A 23,449-nucleotide genomic window follows, 5' to 3' on the forward strand; every position below is an offset into this window, starting at 1 on the left:
ACTTTTGTCTAATCCGGACCATAGGTTTTTTTGCTTAGGTTCGACTATTGTTACTCTGCAGTACTTGGTATATTTGACATGCCATACTGATCAATAGCCCCCTGCTCTGTAGGGTAACACAGTGTTCCCCTGTGCATCTGACAGCCATCCCGAGCCCATTTACTGTCAAATGGGCTCCGCTCTCTTGCCTGAGCACAGATGCAGATTTATGCTGGAGCAATGCCGGGTCTTGCATATTAGATGAAAGCCTTGTTTGCATATACCCGCTCTCTTTTCTCCCTCCCTCCCTCCCTCTCTATCTCCCTCCCTCCCTCCCTGCACCACCCCCCCACCCCCCCCTTCTCTCTCTCTTCCTTTTTTCTGAGGCGTCACTTTAATATGTATGCAAATGGGCTATGCTCCGCGGGTAGATATGTGTGGAGTCCTGTCCTGCAGTCAGGAGGTGTAGGATAGATTGTGTTTGTATTTATGAGGCATGGGCCATGCCAGTCTTGTGCGAAAAATGCTATGGCTTGTGCAGTGCAGGCTCTGTGGTGCAGGCGAAATGCAGATATGCCAATAACAGAGGTCACGGTTGTCACTAATGATAAGAGGATGCAATTAGACAATTGCGTAGCTGTAATGTACCCAAACACAGAAAGACAAACATCCACACACACCTTTTTTTCCTATTCTCATATTCCCACTCTGACATGAAACAGGTAAACGCGGATTGGAACGAAGCAACAACACCATGTCGAACCAAGGAGGAAAGCCGCCCCTTGTTTCTAGCATAATTATTGTTATCACCATACCTCTTCTTCTTCCCTGGCTCTTGACCTAGGCTATGGAGTCCATGGTGATTGGTGTGGGTAAAAGTCCAATCTATTGATCCAGTGGGTCCTCCCTCGGGGGCTGAGGATCACTGTCAGGAGCCGGAGCTGAGGAGACAAGGTCAGGTCACGAAGCAGAGAGGAACCCTTAACCCATTTCATCAGGCTGACGCTTCCCAGACAGGCCTCAAAAGCCTGCGATCGATAATATGTTGGTAGCATTAGATACAAGCAGAAATGAACAGCGTAGGAAAAGAAAGAAAAAGAGAACTCTGATTCATGTTGTTAAATGTGTGCATTTTAAATTTTTATAATTGCTCAGCTCAATATAACAGTTTATAACAGCATTTATTTTAAATGCATGCTTTGTAAAATTGCAGATTTTTTGGGGGGGGTTAAAATGACAATGAATGGCTGGTATTATGTTCAAGACATAATATCTTGGCTTGGTGCCAATCAGTGATCCACGAAGGCAACACACATGCGCGTGTAGCCGTGTACGTGAGGACGCACGCACACGCACACGCGCACGCGCACGCGCACACACACACACACACACACACACACACACACACACACACACACACAGTACTGTCGACTCCCTCTTTTTTTCTCCCTTTTTCTTGTGCTCTCTTTGCTCTCTCTCTCATGCATGCACACACGCGCACACACACACCACACACACACACACACACACACACACACACACACACACACACACACACACACACACACTTTGCTCTCTCTCTCCTCTCTCATGCATGCACACACACACCACACACACACACACACACACACACACACACACACACACACACACACACACACACACACACACACACACACACACACACACACACACACACACACACACACACACACACACACACACACACAGCACTCGCACGCACACACACAGCACTCGCACACAAACCCCTTCCTCCATCATGAATAAACCATACTGTGTCTATGAGTCATATACCACCCCCACATCCCTCTAACCCACTCCCCCTATTCGGCGCTGCTAGAGTAAAAGCGCTAATTAACGTGATGGCTAGCTGCAGCTCCTGTCAGCAGCTTGTGGGGGCCTCTCAACCAGGCAGGCTCCACTGGTCTCTGGTTTAGTAGCTCCTTCCCCAACCGCCATCTCTGGAGAACTGGGGCCCCCTCATTCATATTCAGCCCCACTCACAGGCACCTGGAAGCAGCCAGAGCTAGAGCTACCTCCATCACACAACCCCCATAGTGTCTATCACCAACCCCCCAGTCGAGCCCACCTCCTGTCAGTGCCGGATCACCCCCACTCTGCTGGTAAGACACACCCCAGTCTCACACACGCACACACACACACACACACACATGCACACACGCGCAACCACACGCGCAACCACATACTGTACAATTATTCCATTTCTCTAAATTGAAACCAAATTGGGCTGCAACACGGAGAAACTCCATTTAGGATATTTGGTGGGATAAACTGGCGAGGAGATGAGATAGACAAGACACAACCCAACTGATGAGTTGAATCACCCAACAGTGGAGAAGGAGGGAGGGAGGGTGAGAGTAGCTCTGCCTTGCCGTGGTGGACTAGCTCGGTAACCATGACAACGTAGTCAGGAGAGCAAGAAACAGGAACATACAGAATGTGTTTCTGCTGAGACTTGCACATGTGGCAGTGTGGAGCTTTCCCCTCAGAGCAGCATGAAGAGGGGGTGTGGACAGGCCCTTATGAAACATACATACCCTCTCTCTCTCTCTCTCTCTCTCTCTCTCTCTCTCTCTCTCTCTCTCTCTCTCTCTCTCTCTCTACCCAAACTGGTTCTCCTCAACTAGCTAGTGAGGCAGAACTCTCAAAGACATTGGTATTAAAGATGAACCTCATAGCCCAGAACAACATTCACAGGCTGTTTTTGCTGCAGCCTGGCGGTTGGTCTCTTTGTCTTGTTCCCTCATTAAGCCTAATTCATACTTCATCGTACGGCTGTGTCGCTTGCTGAAAATAAACGGATAGAAAATAAACTGAAAATAAATTGCTGTTATTTTTGGCGAGCCACATTGTCGTATAACAAAGTATAATTAGGCTTTTATTCTTTTTTGCGACAATGGATAGAAAGACTAATGATAGGGGTGAAATACTGTATGTAATAAGCAAGGAGTAAACCTCCATATTGTCGTGAAACCTATAGAACATTTTTTCCTTCGAAGATCTTTGGTTTTTTCGTCTATTTTCTACCCTCCTTGGGCTTCTAAAGCACAGCTCCACTGCTTGCCTCTCTTTCTCTTCCCTCCTCTCTTGCTGCTGCCTCTTTCTACAGGCTCAGTCTAACCTCCCCCTCCCCTTTCCTCAAGGGAATAAAGGTCGTAACGCAAATGATTACTCAAACCCGAGTTGCCATAGAAACGCAGTCATGTGACTAGAGCAGGCATGCATAGACCACAACAAAGAGGAGGATCAGGAACCAGCGCTTGGAAAAAGAGAGAGCTGTAGCTCGCCTTGCTGGTGCCTCCGAGTATTTTCCTCAATGCATGTGTTTTAAAAATAGGAGAGAGAGAGAGGGAGAGAGTGAGAGAGCGCACAATGAAATGCAGAGAGGGTTCAGTTCAACTTAGAGAAAAACAAAACGGTTTTAGGGAAGAAGCTGAAGCGAAAATGGTTGGTTGTGTAAATGAATTTTTAAGAGGCTGTGAGTTTGAGAGAGACTGCAGCATTTGGTAGAGAGCGTAATGCCCAATTTATACTCCGTCGTACGACGGTGTGGCGCGACGAAAAAATAGCAGATCTACAAGCTCACAAGGGCGTCGCACCCGACGCCTTGTGAGCTTGCAGATCGGCTTTTTTTCTCTCTCGCAAGCTTCGTTTCTACCGTTCACACAAGCAACCCATAGCATACCAAGGGTGTGTCCTATTCCTCATGTCCGTCTTGGAGGCAGAGCTAGTCGGCGCCAGTTGTCTGGAATTTCTGTGAAATGGCGTCAGTTGTAGAGATCCAGAGGGTGGTGTATTTGCGCGCTCTTAAAATAGGAGTTGCAGTATATGGAGCCCAACTTTTTTTAATGTATTTTTCTCTAATCTAATGCACATGGAACAAAATAAGCTTATACTGCAGATGAGTTTTACACTCCGTATCAATGTAGTGTCATAATTCAAGTCAATGTTAATTTTTGTGTTTTAAACTTGAAGAAAGTGACATGTCAGATATATACTAGTGGCCTATTTGTCTATATGTAGTCACTCAGATTGGCATTTGCCAAAGTATACAGAATATACAGAGATATATATATATATATATATACACAGTTTTTGGGCGGTGAAACCGCCCCTATAAGTGAGGTTTGGAAATTTGTACAATTATCTTGGGCAGTGAAACCGCCCCTATAAGTGAGGTTTGGAAATTTGTACAATTATCCTGCGCTGTGATTGGCCAATCACAATCTATTCAGGACTGTGATTGGCCAGTGTCACATGACACATGTGCATAGCCCTATATAAGAAACCATAACTTTAAAAAAAACATAATTTGGTTTTTTTAAAGTTATGGTTTTGTCCATCATAAAGAGTGTTTCAATAAATGTATTTATCTTTTGTACATGATTGGTTGACTCCATTCAGTATTGTGATTAGCTAGCAAGACACCGCCCACTTCACACAGGGTGTGATTTTTATATATATATACACCCTGTGTATATATACTGTATATATTCTGTATACTTTGGCAAATACCAATCTGAGTGACTACACATAACGTAGACAAATAGGCCACAATTTCAAGAATACGTTCATGTATGTCAACTGATGGATCTCCACCTCCGAAACGAATACTGAATATATGCAACTTTGGAACGAAAACATCCCACATCACTATATCTCACAGGATGAGAACTATATAACAATGCATTCATGAGTGAGCATACACATGCGGCCTATAGCCCGTCCCTGCCTGGGAAGGAGCTGACACCTGGGGTAGAATCAGACGATGGGGCTGCCCCAACAGGAATCAGAGATACAGCCCACCCCCACTGAGATTAGTCCCATAGCCTGGGTGAACTGGCTGACCCGAGGCCATCCTTCAGAGCACAGAAGAACCCCCCCCAACCCAAAGCTGTGTGTTCAGACTTGTCTGGGCTAGACAAGACCTAATGTAATGAAGCAGAGCCTGTATTTCTGCAAGGGTGCAAGCGCTATATCCCAGTGATTCTACACCTTTTTAATTTCAAGGACCCCCGGTTTGATAAGCATTAGGCCATGGACCCCCATTTGATACTGCGACCCCAATCTGCACTGTCAACTCTTCAGTGTTTATTTAACTCTGAGAGTGTACAAATGGAACCACATGTACCCGTGAGGATCCAGACCCATAAGGGCCCATTTGGAGTGTACAAATGGAACAAATGGTCCCCAGACGCGACATTGAGAAACAGTGCTATATCCCTGTGTTTCTCAAACCTTTTCATGTGAAGGACCCCCACATTGATATGTATTGGGCTGCAGGCCCCTTTTGAAAACATTTTGTGCTAGGGACCCCCCCATAAGAGAACATCTGTCAAGATTTTTTAAAGTAGCAGATCAACAAGCTCAACAATCTCAACAAGCTTTTCAACTCGAATAGTTGAAAAATAAAATAGGTTTTAAAAAATTCCCGTTATTTTTGGCGAGACACATTGTCGTACGACAAAGTATTATTAGGCTTTTATTTTCTTTCGCGACAATGGATCGAAAGACTAATGATAGGGGCGAAATACTGTATGTTAATAGGCAAGGAGTAAAACTCCATATTGTCGTGAAACCTACAAGAACATTTCTTTCCTACAAAGATCTTAAAATTTTCGTCTATTTTCTACCCTCCTTGGGCTTCTAAAGCACAGCTCCACTGCTTGCCTCTCTTTCTCCTCCCTCCTCTCTTGCTGCTGCCTCAGTCTAACCTCCCCTTCTGCTAGGGTGCAAGCGCTATATATATTACACTGATTCTAAACCTTTTTAATTCCAAGGACCCCCAGTTTGATAAGCATTAGGCCATGGACCCCCATTTGATACTGCGACCCCAATCTGCACTGTAAAATCTTCAGTGTTTATTTAACTCTGAGAATGTACAAATGGAACCAAATGGACCCGTGGGGATCCAGACCCATATAAGGGCCAATTTGGACATTGAGAAACAGTGCTATATCCTTGTGGTTCTCAAACATTTTCATGTCATTTTCAAGCCAACTTTATATGTATTGGGCTGCGGACCCCATTTGAAAACATTTTGTGCCAGGGACCCCCATGCGATTTTCGAATAGTTGAAAAATAAAATAGGTGTTTAAAACAGTTCCTCATTTTGGTGGGGAGTGGGACCCCCCTGGAACCCCCCCAAGGACCCCTAAGACCCCACTTTGAGAACCAGCCGCTATATCCTGCATACAGTTTGAAATCTGTCGAAGACTTCCGGCCATAGATTAATATTAATGGTGATTAATTTCATGGACTGGATGTACACCAAGATTTGCACTATAACAGTAAAGGTTGATGAGTGGTGAGAACTTCCTGTTATTCAACACTGGCTTGATATTAATGATCATTAATTTTGCTGTGTGACCCGTTAACTCCTCCAGAGCAATAGGACTCAGTGCATTTTTTTCTGATGAGGTCACCACATCTGTGGTTATGAACACTCACAGTACTGTGTGCATTCAAATGTCTACTCCCTCTCTCTCACGCTCTCTCTCAGTCTCTTTCTGTTCCTTTTTTTTCTGCCTCTCCCACTCTGTCTCTCTCCATGTCCATTTTTCCCTCTCTCTTTCTTTCGCTCTATTTTTCGGCTCTCTCTCTCTCTCACACACACACACACACACACACACACACACACACACACACACACACACACACACACACACACACACACACACCCATGTATACATTCACACTAACATGCGTGACATATACAGACATGCAACCATGCACACACAATTCAGGGAATGTTACCAGTGTGACTGTTTTGTCTCTGTCTCTAGTTCTGTATGTCCCTATCTTTGTTTCAACTCCTCTCTCTCTCTCTCTCTCTCTCTCTCTCTCTCTCTCTCTCTCTCTCTCTCTCTCTCTCTGAGTCTCTCTATGTCCTTGTAGCCTATCTCTGTCTCTCATTCCTTTCATAGGACCACAATGGAAACAAGCCCTCAGGGCTTTTTGTGTTGTCCTTTTTTTTAGCATTGTTGTATAACTGTACCTCTGTACTTTTTTTGCAAACTGTTAATAAAGTATTCAATCAATCAATTGAGTCCGATTGTCTCAAATACATATGAATTTGTGTATGCATTCACACTAGCGCTGCTGATAGGCATATGCACACACGTACTACATTCAAACATGCACATTTCAGACCGTTACCAGTATGACCTCCCAATGCTAACCATTTTGTCTATCCCTTTTCTTTCTGTCTCTTTCTCTGTCCCCGTTTCTCTCCCTCCCTCAGTCTCTCATTTTGTCTCTCTCAGAATGTCTCTCTCCTCCCCTATAGTTCTTTGTCTCAATCTGTCTACTGCTTGTTCTGTCTCTCACTTTCTCTGCCTTTCTCTCTCTTGACTCTGTCTATCCCTCTTTCTCTGCCTGTCTCTCACTCTGTCTATCCCTCTGTCTAGTGCTCTCTATCCTTCTCGATATATCTATCCCTCTCCCTGTCTCACTCTCTCTTACTGTCTCTCTTGCTGTCTCCCTGTCTATCCCTCTTGCTCTCTCTCTCTCTCTCTCTCTCTCTGTTCTGTCTCTCCATCACCCCTTTTCAACACAGACCATTTTGTCTTTTCTTTTTCTTTCTCTCTCTTGCCCCCTCTATGTCTCTCTCTGTCTTTGTCCCTGTTTCTCCCTCTCCCTCAATCTCTCATTTCTGTTTTTTACCTCAGTTTGTCTCTCCTCCCCTCTAGTTCTTTGTCTCTGTGTCTATCTCTCTTCCTCTGCCTGTTTTTCTCTCTCTCTGCCTCTGCCTGTCTATCTCTCTCCCTGTGTCTCCCCCCCTCTCCCTCTCTCTCTCTCTCTGTGTCTCTCTCTGTCTCTCTTTCTGTCTTTGTACACATTTATCTGTCTGCCTCAATCTGCCTCAATTTTCTGTCCTTCTACTCCCCTCTAGTTCTTTCTCTCTCTATCCCACTTTCTCTGCCGGTCTCTCTTTCTCTGTCTATCCCTTACTCTGTCTATTGCTCTCTATCCCTCTCACACTCGTCTGTCTGTCTCTCTCTATGTCTCTCTTTCTCTGTAATTGTCCACGTTTCTCTCCCTAAATCTCCTTTTTTTATAGCTCAATCTGTCTCTCCTTCCCTCTAGATGTATCTCTATCCCTCTTTTTGTCTCTCTTTCTCCTGTTTCTATCTGTCTATCTCTCTCTGCCTCTCTGTCAGTCTCTCTGCCTGTCTATTGGTGTCTCTCTCCCTTTGTGCCTCTTTGTGTCTATCACTCTCTGTGTCTATTGCTCTCTATCCCTCTCTCACTATCTTTCTATCTGTCTCTCTCACTCTTTCGCTGTCTTTGTCCCCATTTCTCTCTCCCCAATGTCTCATTTTTTTCTATCTGTCTGTCTCTCCTGCCCTCTAGTTCTTCTCTCTCACCCTCTTTGTCTCAAACTGTCTATCCCCTCTCTCTCTCTCTCTGTCTATCCCTCTCACTGTCTCTCTCTCCATCTCTGTCTCCCTCAATCGCTTCCTCTCTCTCTATCACCCTTACAGTCTAAATCTTTCTTTCTTTCTCTGTCTATCCCCTCTCTCTCTCTCTCTCTCTCTCTCTCTCTCTCTGTCTATCCCTCTCACTGTCTCTCTCTCCATCTCTGTCTCCCTCAATCGCTTCCTCTCTCTCTATCACCCTTACAGTCTAAATCTTTCTTTCTTTCTCTGCCTGTCTCTCTCTCTCTCTCTCTCTCTCTCTCCAGCACTCTCTCAGAGTCTTTCTCTCGTCACACTTTCTTAAAGGGCAAGACCACTTTGGTAGAGGTTTGGGTTGTGTAGTTACTTTGCCATGATGTAACTCCAAAGGTGGACAAGAAATCATAAATAATTGCTCCATTGATTAGAAATTGATAATTCAAAATATGCTCCTCATTGACTTACATTGTACGGTGAAACAGCTCCCAAAGTCACTCTTTTAGCACATAAACTAGCGCAAACAAAGTTGATTCTGACAGTATAGAACATCACCAAACCCAGTACTGTTTTTTATTTATTTATAAAAATGTCAACTTCCTGTTGATTTTGCCATATTTATTAAGAACAAAACCCGGACTGGATCCCCGGAGCCGGATCCGGATCTTCAAATAGTAAAATCAACAGAAAGTTGACATTTTTATTAAAAAACAAACAGTACTGGATTTTGTGATGTTCTATATTGTCTGAATCAACCGTACAATGTAAGTCAATGAGGAGCATATTTTGAATTATCAATTTTTAATCAATGGAGCAATTTTAGATTTCTTGCCCACCTTTGGAGTTGCATCATGGCAAGGTAACTAAACAACCCAAACCTCTACCAAAGTGGTCTTCCCCTTTAACACACACGCACACACACACACACACACACACACACACACACACACACACACACACACACACACACACACACACACACACACACACACACACACACACACACACACACACACACACACACACACACGTATGTACCTGCAAACATGCCCATTCACCGTATGGGAAGTGTTACCAACCCTCACAATGAATGTTGTCTTCCACTCTTTATTTCTCTACCACTCTCTCTCTATGCCTCTTGTCTTCCTGTTTATGTCTATCTCTCTCTCCTGCCTCTGTTGCTCTCTCAGCCTGTTTCTCTCCTTCTCCCTCCATCCCTCTCCTTCAATGTGTCTGTCTCTAGCTCTCTTTTGCTCTCGTCTCTCTGTGTCGATATCTCTCTGTTCCTGTCTTTGTCCCCGTTTCTCTCATTCCCTCAATATCTATATTTTCTATCTCAGTCTGTCTCTCTCCTCCCCTATAGTACTTTGGCTCTCTGTCTATCCCTCTTTTTCTGTCTCTCCCTCCTCTCTATGCTCTGTCTAGTGTCTATCCCTCTTTCTCTGCCTCTCTTCTCTGTCTCTCATCCCCTGCATATCCCTTCCCTGTCTATTCCTCACTTTCTCTCAGTCTGTCTGTCTATCACTGTCTCTCTCTCTTGTTTGTCACTGTCTATCTCTGCCTTCGTCTTTTGTCTCTCTCCCCCTCTCCCTCCCTGTATCTGTCTCTCCCCCCTTATACTGCTCTGTCCATCCCTTTTTCATTGCCTATGTTTCTCTCACTGTCTCTTCCTATGCCTACCCCCCAGTCTTATCACTATATGTCTCTCCCTCTTTCTCTGCTTCTCTCTCTCCCTCTTTGTCTCTCCCCCCTCTCTACTGCTGTCTCTCCCTCTTTCTCTGCTTCTATCTCTCCCTCTTTATGTCTCTCCCCCTCTCTACTGCTGTCTCTCCCTCTTTCTCTGCTTCTCTCTCGCCCTCTTTATGTCTCTCCCCCCTCTCTACAGCTCTGCCTATCCCTCTTTCATTGCCTATGTTTCTCTCTCCGTCTCTTCCTCTGCCTACCCCCCAGTCTTATCACTATATGTCTCTCCCTCTCTTTCTCTGCTTCTCTCTCTCCCTCTTTCCGTCTCTCCCCCCTCTCTACTGCTGTCTCTCCCTTTTTCTCTGCTTCTCTCTCTCCCTCTGCCTATTCCTCTCCCCCCTCTGTCTGTTCCTCTCTTTCTCTAGGTTTGTCTACCCCCCTAACTCTGTCTCCCTCTGCCTATCTCCTTCTCTCTATTCTCTCTCTCTATCTCACACTCTCTCTCTCTCTCTCTCTCTCACTCACACACACACACACACACACACACACACACACACACACACACACACACACACACACACACACACACACACACACACACACACACACACACACACACACACACACACACACACACACACACACACACACACACACACACCTCTCTATTTCTCTCTGTGTCACCCTTTCTCAACACATGCACAATGCACATGTTCACACTAGCTCATACACACGAACACATACATAAACAGTATGGGTAAATGCTGCCAGGATGACCCCTCATACTGACAATTTTGTCTTCTCCTCTTCCTCTTCTTCCCACTGACTCTCTCTCTCTCTCACACACAATATATCACACACACACACACAATATATATATATATATATAGCAGATCTACAAGCTCGTAGTGCAGCACTCGGTGCCGCGCTATGAGCTTGTATATCTATATCTATATCTATATCTCTCTCTCTCTCTATATATATATATATATATATATGCAAAAGCACACATTCACAATTCAGGGGGAGCGTTGCCAGTGTGACCCCTCACCACTGACCATTCTGCCCCCCAACTCCCTGGTGGCTTCCAGCAGCAGCTGAGTGTTCAGTGATGTCTGCAATTATCTGGTGTCTAGACAATGTCTACTGAAAGGCAGGGGAGATGCACATTGAGAGTGTCTGTGCGCCCTATATATATTTATATATACATATACTGGATAAAAAACAGGGCTGCAATGGTCTAAAATGGGGGTTTAGACTGTCTAAGTTAGTGATATGCTGGTAAATCAAAAAGGCATACAGGCTAAACTGTGAACCTGTGTCAGAAATCACCAAATCACATACCAACAAAAAAGGTATGTGTGTGTATGTGTGTGTGTATATATATATATATATATATATATATATATATATATATATATATATATATATATATATATATATATATTCTGTATTAAAATTGGCTTAAGGGAGGGCCGGCCGGTGGGCGGACCTCTGATGTCACGCTCATACACACACACACATACATATATATCCTATGTTAAAATTGGCTTAAGGGAGGGCCGGCCAGGGGGCGGACCTCATCTCACCATGACTCAGCCATAACCATACAAGGAGTTCCCAGTGCAGCTATGCCCAAATATGGAGAGTGTTGTCTAACCTCGACGTGTAGTCAAGGCAAACAAATCAGTCAGCTCCATATATGGGCACAAAAGGGACCAGGACTGACAGATACACAGGTCTCTATATGGGCATATCAGCACGCTCATGTATGGGCATATACTGATGACATCAGGGATGTCCATTTATATCTACATAAGGACTTACAGATATAGAGATCTCCATACATCCTATAGTCAATTGGCTTAGGGGAGGACCGTCCGGCCGGTCCTAAGGAGTTCCCAATGAAGCTACGACCAAATATGGAGTGTGTTGTCTAACCTCAATGTGTCGTCATGGCATCAGGCGCAAATAAGAAATCACCCAGCTCCATATTTGGGCACAAAAAGGGGCATTCCCATATATGGGCATATACTGATGACATCAGGGATCTCCATATGGGCATAAAAGGGACAAGGACAGACAGATAAAGAGATCTCCATATATGGGCATATCAGTCGTATTGGAGGTGTGATGTAGGTGTGAGGCAAGCCCCAGAACCCAGTGGTTGCATTGAAGCGCATTGGACATGCTGGCCATTCATAGGTACTGCAGCTCAAAACGGCTGGGGCCACTGTACATGAACGAGCGAAAACGGTTTCGACCAATGGGCTCGACTCACGAGCTTGCGCACAGGGCTGTGCACCGAGGTGACGCAAAACAAAACGTGTCAGTGGCCCCAAATTGGCCTCGCCCATCACACTTCACAACCCAGAAGAAGGGGTGATTTCGCCTCATGCACTGGGTGAGCAACTCAATGCAAGTGGATGAGAGAGGATTTCCAGTGCCCTCTCTATTATTTTTAACTCTATGGTGTGAGGGTCTTGTAGCGGCCCGAACCTCTAGTGGGAATAAAAAGGACAAAGGACTGATAGATGCAGATTTCCATATATGGCCATATCAGTCGGATCGGCAGTGCGACGTATAGGTGTGAGGGCCACATAGCGGCCGAACCTCTAATGTATGTGTAAGTATATATACATATATATATACACACACACACACACACACACACAAACACACACACATATATCCTACCGGTATGTTAACATTGGCTTAAGGTCATGTCACCATGACTCAGCCATAACCATATAAGGAGTTCCCAATGCAGCTACGCCCAAATATGGAGTGTGTTGTCTAACCTCAATGTGTCGTCATGGCATCAGGCGCAAACAAATCAGTCAGCTCCATATATGGGCACAAAAGGAGGCATGCCCACATATGGGCATATACTGATGACATCAGGGATCTCCATATATGGGCATAAAAGGGACAAGGACTGATAGATACAGATTTCTCATAGATACAGAATTCTCCATATATGGGCATAAAAGGGACAAGGACTGACAGATACAGAAATATCCATATATGGGCATATCAATCGGCTGATGCTACCTGAAGCCTACTCTAGTATATGGTATAGTACTGTGTGTGTGTGTGTGTGTGTGTGTGTGTGTGTGTGTGTGTGTGTGTGTGTGTATATATATATATATATATATAGAGAGAGAGAGAGAGAGAGAGTTTTGGATATAGATATATATCCCCAAATACTACCATTGTATATCTATAATATATCCCCAAATACTGCCTTAAGTTGAAAAAGAAAAATACCCCAAAAAACAACTTGTTAGTTGGATACTGCATACAACATAAAATCCTTAAGTGTTAATTTATCTATTTGTAGCTCTATGATAGTGTACAAGGTTTTATAGTGCATATACTCTAAGTGTTTGTCACCATGATTTATATCACCTTGAAAATGTGAGTAAACTGCACTGAAGTGGATTTACCCTACACTTCTAGGCTTCAGCTCTGTCATTAAATGCCCTTGAGACTGTGCTGTTTTTCCATGGTTCCTACATCATTCCATGGATGAAGCACCCAACTTCTCTGGGCTGCGGCGGGGCTGACGTGGGTGCTCAAGTTGATTGCCGAGCTGAAAACAGCAAACATGATGATGATGAGTGCTGGAGAATGAAGAAGGGGGGAAGAAAAGGCATGGAGCTTATAGGACCGGGAGGAAGGAATCAGCCATAGGAAAACAAATAGTAAAGAAAAATATATATGCAAGGGCTAAAATAATAAGTACAAAAGAAGACGAATGAGAAGCTTAAAAAAAAAGCTATTGGTAAAAAAGAGACAATGGGTTGCAGTGGGAAAACAGGCTATGGGAGAATGAGCAGGTGTGGTGGGAAAGACCCATGGGCTTCAGGGAGAGAATAGATCAATAACTAATTTCAGTACCGAGCTTCACTCGCACTGTTTTCCAATAAATGCTGGATGGAGAGCACTGGCTTAGCCCTACCCCCACTATCTCTGCTCCATCACCTTCTGCAAAGCAGGATTGGGTTCTCCATGGAAGGAGGCTGGTGGGTTTTCTTTTCCCCCTCCTTGCTTTGTATAGTTGTTGCCTGGGTAGATAATGCCTCAACAGTGAAGTTTATTGCGTAAAACTAATCCAACATTGTGCTATAATATATATATATATATATATGTACACACACACACACGCACACACAGAGAGAGAGCCTATACACACACACACACAACGAATGGTTTGAAACCCATTCCACATATGCCGTCTTCAGTCTTTCTACGCACATGCAGGCTTTCCCCCCCCACCATTCGATTCCTGCCCCCCCCACCCACCCACCCATTCCCCCTCTCTCTCTCTTGCTCTCCCTCTCCCCACTATTCTAGCAGGCTTTGGGTTGAGGTTTTGTCAGGAGTATGCAGTGAGATTCAGGCAGACAGGAGAGTGAAGCGTGTGTCATGCAGCGCTGCTGCTGCTGCTGCTGTTGAAGCTGTGTGCTCCTCAGAGGCTGTGACCTAGATAACCACCAAGAGGAGTTGGAGCGCCTGCAAGCCTTGGAGCCACTCCAGCTCCACCAATGTCAGGAAGGGGTTAGTTGTGTAACACAATGTCCTATTTAGTTTGCTCGTCACACACACACACACACACACACATAGACACAAGCACATATGTACCCTATAGCCTTCTCACGGTATGATCGTATTTCTTTTAACCGTCGTTTGTCCCAATACGAGGACAGGATTCAGACAAAGGGTGTTATTATTGGTGTGTGCGTGCGTGTGTGTGTGTGTGTGTACGTGTGTGAGAGAGATAGAGAGAACTGAGAGAGTGAGAGAGAGAGAGAGAGAGAGAGAGAGAAGGCAGCAGACAAACACAAGGGGGTTGAAATACAGCAGAATTTAAGCATAACCATTAAGAACGCTTGGTAAAACTTTCCACATCAGCAGCCATTATGGCTAAATTCTGTCACAGCTCGCCACGTCAAGACGTCTGCATATGTAGGAGTCTCCATATTTAAACACTGTGTTCCTGTCCCTTTATTTCAATGTACACTCAACTGAACATCGGTCTATGGACTACATGGAAGGGAGGGGGGCAAGATTGAAATATATGAACCAATTATTATTTCCTCTATCAGGATGGCAATAAGGATAATAAAGGAGTTTTTACCACCAGACAGCCATTACTTGGTCAGTCAGAATAAGAAGATTGAGACGTGAAACATGTAAAACGCAGTGCCACTGCCAATCAGTATGCCATTGGTGAGACATGGTTTGGTTTATTGGTCCACTTTTATATAGTGAGGGAATAGACATAAATCTGGAGTTTCGACCATCCATCACCAAAGTGTTGGTGACATAAAATATGAATGACTTTCACTGTATCACAATAACTTTTACTGGGCAGAATGCAAATACCTATATCACTGTCCCTCACCTCCAATACAATTCCTAGCTGAACAATGAAGCCTGTGGATTGCGCAAGAACAACATTGCCATCTGGTGGCATCTGTACTGCATTACATCACAGTTACAGACATTACAGACTAAGTACAGACTGTAGACTACGAGAACGTTGACAGTCTATGCACACCAGATCATGTTTCAGTGCAATGAGGTGTTAAAGGCCCAGGGAATGTTTTGAACATGTGAATAGGGATATTGGGATACTATATTCATCTACAGTAAATGTTTTGTACGTCACACCACAGAAGATATGTGGTGCTGTTGATTGACTGATTATGTGAAACATAAGAGCATTGACAGATTTAGCACCATTTATTAATCATTACTCCTATTGTTTAAGACATTGAGATATGGTTGAAAAACAGTGGCGTATTCCTCCAAGTAAAAAGGTCTCTATGGTATAGCTTGTGTTGTGTGTGTGTGTGTGTGTACTGACATTACACCAAATAAATGAACATACAATGTATGTTGAGACACTTAAGCTAGAGGATCTATCACAAATTATTACGAGGTCTTGTGCCAGTCATTTCAGATCTGCTGTACACATGAACGCGGCTAGTGGCAGATAAGACTCAGCGTTCACTATGCAGTGGTCTAAAACGGTCCCAGCCAGGCTTTGAGCTATATGTGTGTTGAGGGAGGATAAATTCTTTGAGTCTGTCTGGCAGGGGAAGGGCCTTGACTCTGTCTTCCAGCGACCACGGCTGCAGGTGGGTCCTAATGAACGCCCTGCAGAGGCAGCGCAACGGCGGGGGGCTGGCCTCTTGCTCCGCCACGCGTTTGTGGAGGTCCAGCAGAGCCTGGGCATAGGGGTCCCGGCCAGGCACGGGCAGCTCCAGCCCGGGCGTCAAGGGCAGCGTCGGGTAGGACGCCCGGGCTAAGTCCAGCAACACCTCGGCTTGCTCCAGGAGCTCGGAGGCCTGGCTCTCGTCCGAGCACTGATGAAGAGCTACCCGAAGCCTGCTGAAGACTAAGCTATAACCTGACCAGCAGGAGGCGCCGTGGTGTGCGCAGACAAAAGAGGCTCCCCTCTGGAGCAACAGCACCGCCAGAGGGAAGAGCAGATCAAAGTGTTCCAGGCTGGTCGGCGTTAGCGAGGGCTCGCCGTCCCTGCAGCACGGGTCGGCGCCGTGGGCCAGCAGGAGCCGGGCGGCCCTTAGGCAGAAATGGCCGATCTCGGCCGCGGCCTCTGTACTGGAGTCCAGAGCCTCCTTGACCAGAAACACCAGTGAAGACTCTGCGGTCTCTCCGTCTACAGTGGTAGCACGAACATCAGCACCTATATGCATGAGGAAAAGTCACTCTTATTACAAGGCAAACTTCAGTCCTGCCAAGTGGGCACGTTTTTTTTCCTCCCACGGCAGAGTAAAGGGGTAAGAGGAAGGTCAGGCAGGCAGGGATGCAGGCAAGTCAGCAAAGAGGCAGTCATCCACATTGTTATGGGAGCTTGTAAATGAGATGGCCTCAACTTTGTACAGTATGCTGGTACTGGAAAAGTAACGAGGTACTAAGTTAGTTTTAAAACATGTAATGTGGCAGTATTTCCGACCACTTTTTAACCACGAAAGCCCTATGTACTTCTTTGAAAACGGCTAACTTTTTTGTCCATAATGATTAGCCAAAAATACGGACACTAGGTTCTGAGGGGTTAATATAACACGATCAATGCTTTTCTGTTGAAAGAGTATGTGCCTTCAAGTATTTAAGTTGACAGCATTGATGGGTTGACGTAGTGCTGGTGGGTGTGGCTAGTCGTCAGGGGGAAACTGTAGTATGAAGACACAAATAGAACGTTCAACAAGTAAGTTCCAACCCGTCTCAGTCTCAATCACACAAGGCTATCTTTTGCCTGAAATTGAGTGACAGGGAGATATCCAAACTGACATGGTAGTGGAAGAGGCTTTTCATCTTCAGCTTGTAGACAGAGACAGTGCCAGAAGCAAAATAGTGTATGGCAGTAGTAGCCGTACTTCATGTATAAAGCCAAAGAGAAAGACAAGCCCACCTAACAGGTGTTATAGTATTTATAGTAGTTATGTAACCCGTCAAATGTATGCAGAGAGAGTACGAACACAACTGATCTCATACACGTTCCATAATAGTTACATTCACTCAAGCTTACAACTTTAGGAACAAGCTTGTAATTCGTGATAAGAGCTACAGTATAGCTTTGCCTAAAGGTGGCAGGTATGTGTTAGGATATATAATACAGCCCATAGAACATTAGATTTAATACCTAAACATGATTAGTAGCAGTTATAATTAGGTCTGCCATGTCTTTAGTTTTAATACATATAGATCCATGTTAACATGTGTTGTATGCCTCCACCCCACTGCCAATCAGGATATCTACTGTACAGTATCAGTGCAAGTTTTAGACCTATACACAGATAGACCAACAATGTGGCTTACAATATAAGTACACTACCTGGCAGCTGCTTGGTCTCAGATAAAAAGGACCATGTAGGTTAAACCACCACACAATCCACTATCATTATCTCCACACACGTCATCATGGGCCTGTACAGAATCTGTGCTGTAACACATCATCAGCCAAAGAGAGACACTACTAACTACTGTTATGTGCAAACATTATGTCACATTTTGGCTCTACTTGCTTGCAGTGTTAGGATTACATAACATGAAGACTAATATGCAACAATGCCTTAATACATAAAATGGGAAGACTACACAGACAAGGAAAGGGAATGCATGCCACCCGTGAAGAGATGCACTTTGCCTTTTAAACAATGCAAAGTATTGCTAAAAGTATTGCTATCCATAGTGTCCAACAGGACAAAGCAATATTTGTGATTGAGGTTTTAGGTTCAGTGACCTACTTTGGTACATGAAACACCACCTTCCCTAAATGTAACCATAGTTTAGTCATACTGGGCTTTATGGCATAGGGGTATGGTCCAGACAAGATCTTGGATTAATGGATGGACGGACGGAGTGTTAACTTACGTGTCCCTTCCAGAGGTCTAGTGCGGTCTAATAATTCTAAGAAATAATGGCAAATATAATATCTTGACAAATGTCATATCATGAATTCTCATCTCCCATAGTTTGGTGCTTCGAATGGTTTTGAGTGCAGCAAAGAGTCATGCATCAGGTGGAGGAGACAAGGCCAAGTTTCGTAATGGCCTAACATCTTGAACTATCGATAATCAGATAAGTAACTGGTGTGCAGCTTGGGAGTGAAGCAGTCACATCACGTATTAGACAAAAGTCATAATAAACTGTCTCTCAGCTTATATGCCAATTGGCAAGTCAACATGTAAGCATTTAACTGACAGTTTCTCTGCAGTGATTTAGACACGTTGCTGCTCGAGAGTTTTCTGAACAACCTCAAAATTGGACAATCAGGTTAAGTGAAGAAGGAGGATATTTTGCAGCCCAGTACCTCTCTTCAGTAGAAGTTGGATGTTCTCTGTGTTGTCCACTGTGAGGCCGTCACTGCTCGCGAGGGCATGGAGCAACGCGGTTTTTCCTACAAAAAAGTACATCAATATAAAATGTTTTTGTACATTTATGTCAAATGTAAAAATAGATTTCCAACACCGTTTTCAATAAATGAGTACCATTTTTATCCCTTGCGTTCGCGTCAGCTCCAAAATCCAGTAGAGCCAGCATGCATGGTAATCTCTCCGCTTCTTCACTGGCTAGGTCTAAGGGACTGCATTCGTGGATCTAAAAACAACACATACTGTACAGCTATACATATACACGAGACACAAGAAATCAACGAGGATATAGCGATAACAAGAGGGTGTAAACATAAACACAAGGCATCTCTCATTTTCTGACCTCTGAGTAGCCTTTTGCCTTTAACAACTCACTCTGTCCCGTTTTTCAATGTCAGCTCCATGTCCAACCAGTGGCCTCAACATGCTCGGCCTGTTCCTCACTACAGCTATGTGCAGTGGATTGTAGTACGACACTGGGTCTAGGGAGTCAAACATTAATTCTCTATAAAGCCTGATTTTTACATGCGTGCCAGAATGCCAGTGTCCTGCAGCGAAAACAGCAGATCTACAAGCTGACTTGAGTTTGTAAATCACGTTTTTTTCGCCATGGGACACCATCGTATGGTCGTAAGTATAAATCAGGCTCAAACCTGCTACAGAGAACAGACATGTATTAAAATATCATTGCACACACATACCACACAGAACATTACAACACGTTCAACTTGAGATTACCATGAAACTGGGTGCTGGATCAGTAAGCAGTAAATAATGAAAAAGCAAGACCAGTGCAGCCCTCCAAATTTACTTTTTAATTGCTTTTCAAAAGTCTGTGTGACTTTTTAATTGCTACACAGACTTTTCAAAAGTCTGTGTGGCAATTAAAACGCTATGGCAGGATCTATTATGGCAGCAAGAATTATTCTCTGTTGCAATTATCCAAGAAAATATTTTTTTCTCAAGTACACAAAATTCCCTGTGGTCAGAAGCACTTTACGCATGCCATGCTACAATGTGTCTAAAATGTCGGATCTATCACTGGAACTTCCAAATATCACTTGAAACACCAGAGAGTACTCTGGCACCAATCTGTGCTTATGAACTGGGAGTCACAATTCCAGTTCCTTTATTGCAGAATCACCCTCTGGTGCACTGTCAGCAGACCGCGGCAGCTCTGGCCAAAGGAGAGGTGCAATATAATGATCGTTCATTACAAAAGCTCAACTTGCTTCAAATCTTGTGGCCCTGACACACAGTGAACATAACTGTTTTTCAGATCAAAACTTGAAACTTCCCATAGTCTTTAAACGTGCATGATAATGAATTTCTTAATGTATATGTATCAAGTTCAAGTTTATTATTGTCCCAAACTGGGCAATTTATGTTACAGCAGATAATAGTAAGAAACTTCAAGACACAAATAGAATGGATTTATAAACACACAAATTAAAATTGACAATTCTGTTTGATGTACGTATGCCAAACACAGACAAGACCGTCGATATCAAGACGTTTTTTATAATGAACATTCTGGGGTGATCATAATTTTAGTATGTCTATGTTCACTTATTTATACGTACATTCTTACACATTACACAACGTGTCACTATATTCATCCTTAAGCTATCGCATACCAGTTTAAATAATGGAAAATCCGTCTTCTCTCACCTTCAAAGTTGACATCAGCTCCATAGCGTAGCAGGATTTCAGCTGCATACACGAGCCCAACCTCTGCCATCTTAAACAGAGCATAGCTGATGCCCTCCTCAAAGACATCTGACTGGGACTCTCTCTCCAGCAGCTCCTCCAGGGCCCTGCAGATACTGTCCTCATTGTCAGGGCTGTTACCACTGGCAAGAAGAGGAGAGAGAATGTTAGGTACAGTTTATGAAACATACACTTTGTGCCCAGCAGTATGGCCTGGTTAACATTTAGCCAAAAGATCGGTCATCATTTGTAAAGGCAATTATGTGATGGGTCCCAATTTGTAACCACTTTAAGCCTAGCATCCCTATTTGGGGCATGTCATTATAGGAGAATGTTTAAGTTTTTTAAATAGCAGATCTACAAGCTCACAACGCATTGTGACGCATTGTGAGATTGTAAATCGGCTATTTTTTTATAAAGTTTTGTATTGGGTTTAAGTATTCTAATAAAAAGGTCAAATTAGTCAGATTGATCCAAAAGTGTTGCACTTTTTAACAAAATATCAGTCAGAACATCGGTAACTCTCCAAAATCAGGATCAGACCCATACATCTATCATAGGCTAGGCTCTAGTAACATTACTGGGAAAAGATGTACAGCACAATGCAAATGTAACCATTTTAACACACCAACGTACCACTGCAGAGACAGACCTAGTATGTACTATATTTCAGTCAGACTCGGTTACAACATAAAAAGCAGGCTTTACCCCTTTTCATGGGCATTAGCTCCCTCCTCCAGTCCCAGGACACTCATCACAGCATCTACCAGTGGCTGGTACTCATAGATGATTCGTCGGAAGCCGTGGAGGAAGGGCATGGCTGGCCAGTGTGTCCTCTTTTCTTCAGAGTTCTGGATATGCAAAAAAAACAAAACAACAGTGGTTCTTCTCAGGGGTCCTTGATGGGCTTCTAAATTGTCTGTAACCCCTAGCCTAGAGTGTACAAATGGAACCACAATGATCCGTAGGACCACAATGGAAATAAGCCTTCAGGGCTTTTTGTGTTATACTTTTAGCACCATTGTATAGTTTTGAGAAAAAAATCTGCTATTTGTCCCAAAGTGACAAGTGCAAAAGATTGCTGCTATTTGTTTCAAAAATCTTTTTACCCTGTGTATATATAACATGTATAACAACGCAATAAGTCTAAGACATAGCTGTTTAAACAAACAAACGCTATAATGTACCCCCTCCAAATGTATATACTTTCCCCATTTTCAACTGTTTTTATTATATATTTTTTTTTGAATTGAATTGATAAAGTATTCAATCAATGAAAGGGGTCCATTAGTTTTTTGCATACCCCAGAATTACGGGGTCCTTGAAATTAAAACGTTTGAGAGGCACCGACATACATGACTGCTTCTCAGTGCTGACTGACAGTGACAGTTGATCAGAACTATGATAAGCAGGCCAGCGTGCTTATCTATCGTTAACAGTGTTGCTTTCAGCTGCCAGCCCAGCGACCAAAAGTATTCAGAAAAAAGCTTGCCGACAAGAGCGCATCGGTAAGCTTTCAACTTTATTCACTAACGCTTTCTCGGCAACATGGAGTCTTTATACTCATCTATAAATCATCATTAATGCTGTTGTTTAACAGAACATTAAAGTGAATTATGGAACGATGAATGGATGGACGGACACGGACGCATGTTGACACGAGTGTGAGGGAAAAGTTCACGCTAACGTAACGGGACCATAGTTATAATATTTATAAATATAATAATTAATAATATAATATATATATTAAAAAAGACATGTTTACCAATTCAAGATTTTGAAAAATAAGCCACAGACAATATTATGCTGCCGTCACTGCCACCGTTTTCAAACCAGGAAATTCATGCCATCGTTGCCAGATATTGCGAGAGAAATAAGCAACCAGTCCAGGTCTAAGAAAATAAGCCCAAAAGAAGCTACTAGGGCACTAGTATGAGCACTTTAAACCTATATACTGTATACATTGAAAATAGCCGATCTACAAACTCAAGTTGTGAGCTTGTAGATCTGCAATTTTCAAATAATCTTGAAATAAAATGTGGAATGTTTGGAATATCTTGTGTCTTGTATCTTGTATCGTGTTGAGAAGGTTTTCTGAAAATGTTCTGAGTGGCACACAACATTTTCAGATGGGGTGACAAATACATTTGGGGTCCATGGCATGAAAATATTTGAGAACCACTGGTTAAATTAATTTAAGAACTGTGAAACAAGCCCAAATAGCAACTACACAACTACCAATATTTACAAGCAACTTCCCAGAAAAATAAGCCCAAAGTCGGTTATAATAAGCGGACATGGCAACGCTGGACGTTTCCACGCCCATAACTGTAACCCAGGCCTGATTCATTCGTCCCATGACGGTGTCGCGCTTCAAAAATAGCAAATCTACAAGCTCACAACCCATTGCGCCGAAACGCCTTGTGTGCTTGTAGGTCTGCTATTTTCGGAGCGCAACACTGTCGTTCTTCTTCTTCTCGTGGTTTCTCGGCACGGTCTTGACGTCGCTTGCATTATTGCTGCCTCCCACCGGTGGTTTGTATGTAGTACTGCTCTTATTTATCATGGTACTCTCAATTCAATTCAAAGGGCTTTATTGGCATGAGAATACATACGGTTAGGGAAATCTAACTTACAGAAATAGTTAGCCTATTATCCACGCAGGAAAGGTTAGCTTGGGATAAGCTTTTGCAAAGTTGTGCATAAATAGTAGCTGTTTTTCAAAAGTGTTAA

At 43.7% G+C, this 23,449-nt stretch overlaps 1 protein-coding gene across 1 annotated transcript; it reads right to left on the reverse strand.

The window, feature by feature from the left end:
* Positions 1 to 15,092: 15,092 nt before the first annotated feature.
* On the reverse strand, positions 15,093 to 22,543 carry asb6 (ankyrin repeat and SOCS box containing 6). The gene is made up of 7 exons (XM_080432707.1): positions 22,482 to 22,543; positions 21,425 to 21,567; positions 20,678 to 20,859; positions 19,382 to 19,488; positions 19,124 to 19,232; positions 18,946 to 19,032; positions 15,093 to 16,818 (listed from the first exon to the last, which is right to left on the reverse strand). Exons 2-7 carry the CDS (start codon positions 21,532 to 21,534, stop codon positions 16,112 to 16,114), a joined length of 1,302 nt encoding a protein of 433 aa, XP_080288833.1. The 5' UTR covers positions 21,535 to 21,567; positions 22,482 to 22,543; the 3' UTR covers positions 15,093 to 16,111.
* Positions 22,544 to 23,449: the final 906 nt, after the last annotated feature.

The sequence above is a fragment of the Gymnoscopelus braueri genome, assembly GCF_963280865.1.
Source record: "Gymnoscopelus braueri genome assembly, chromosome: 7".
Taxonomy (NCBI): Eukaryota; Metazoa; Chordata; class Actinopteri; order Myctophiformes; family Myctophidae; genus Gymnoscopelus; species Gymnoscopelus braueri.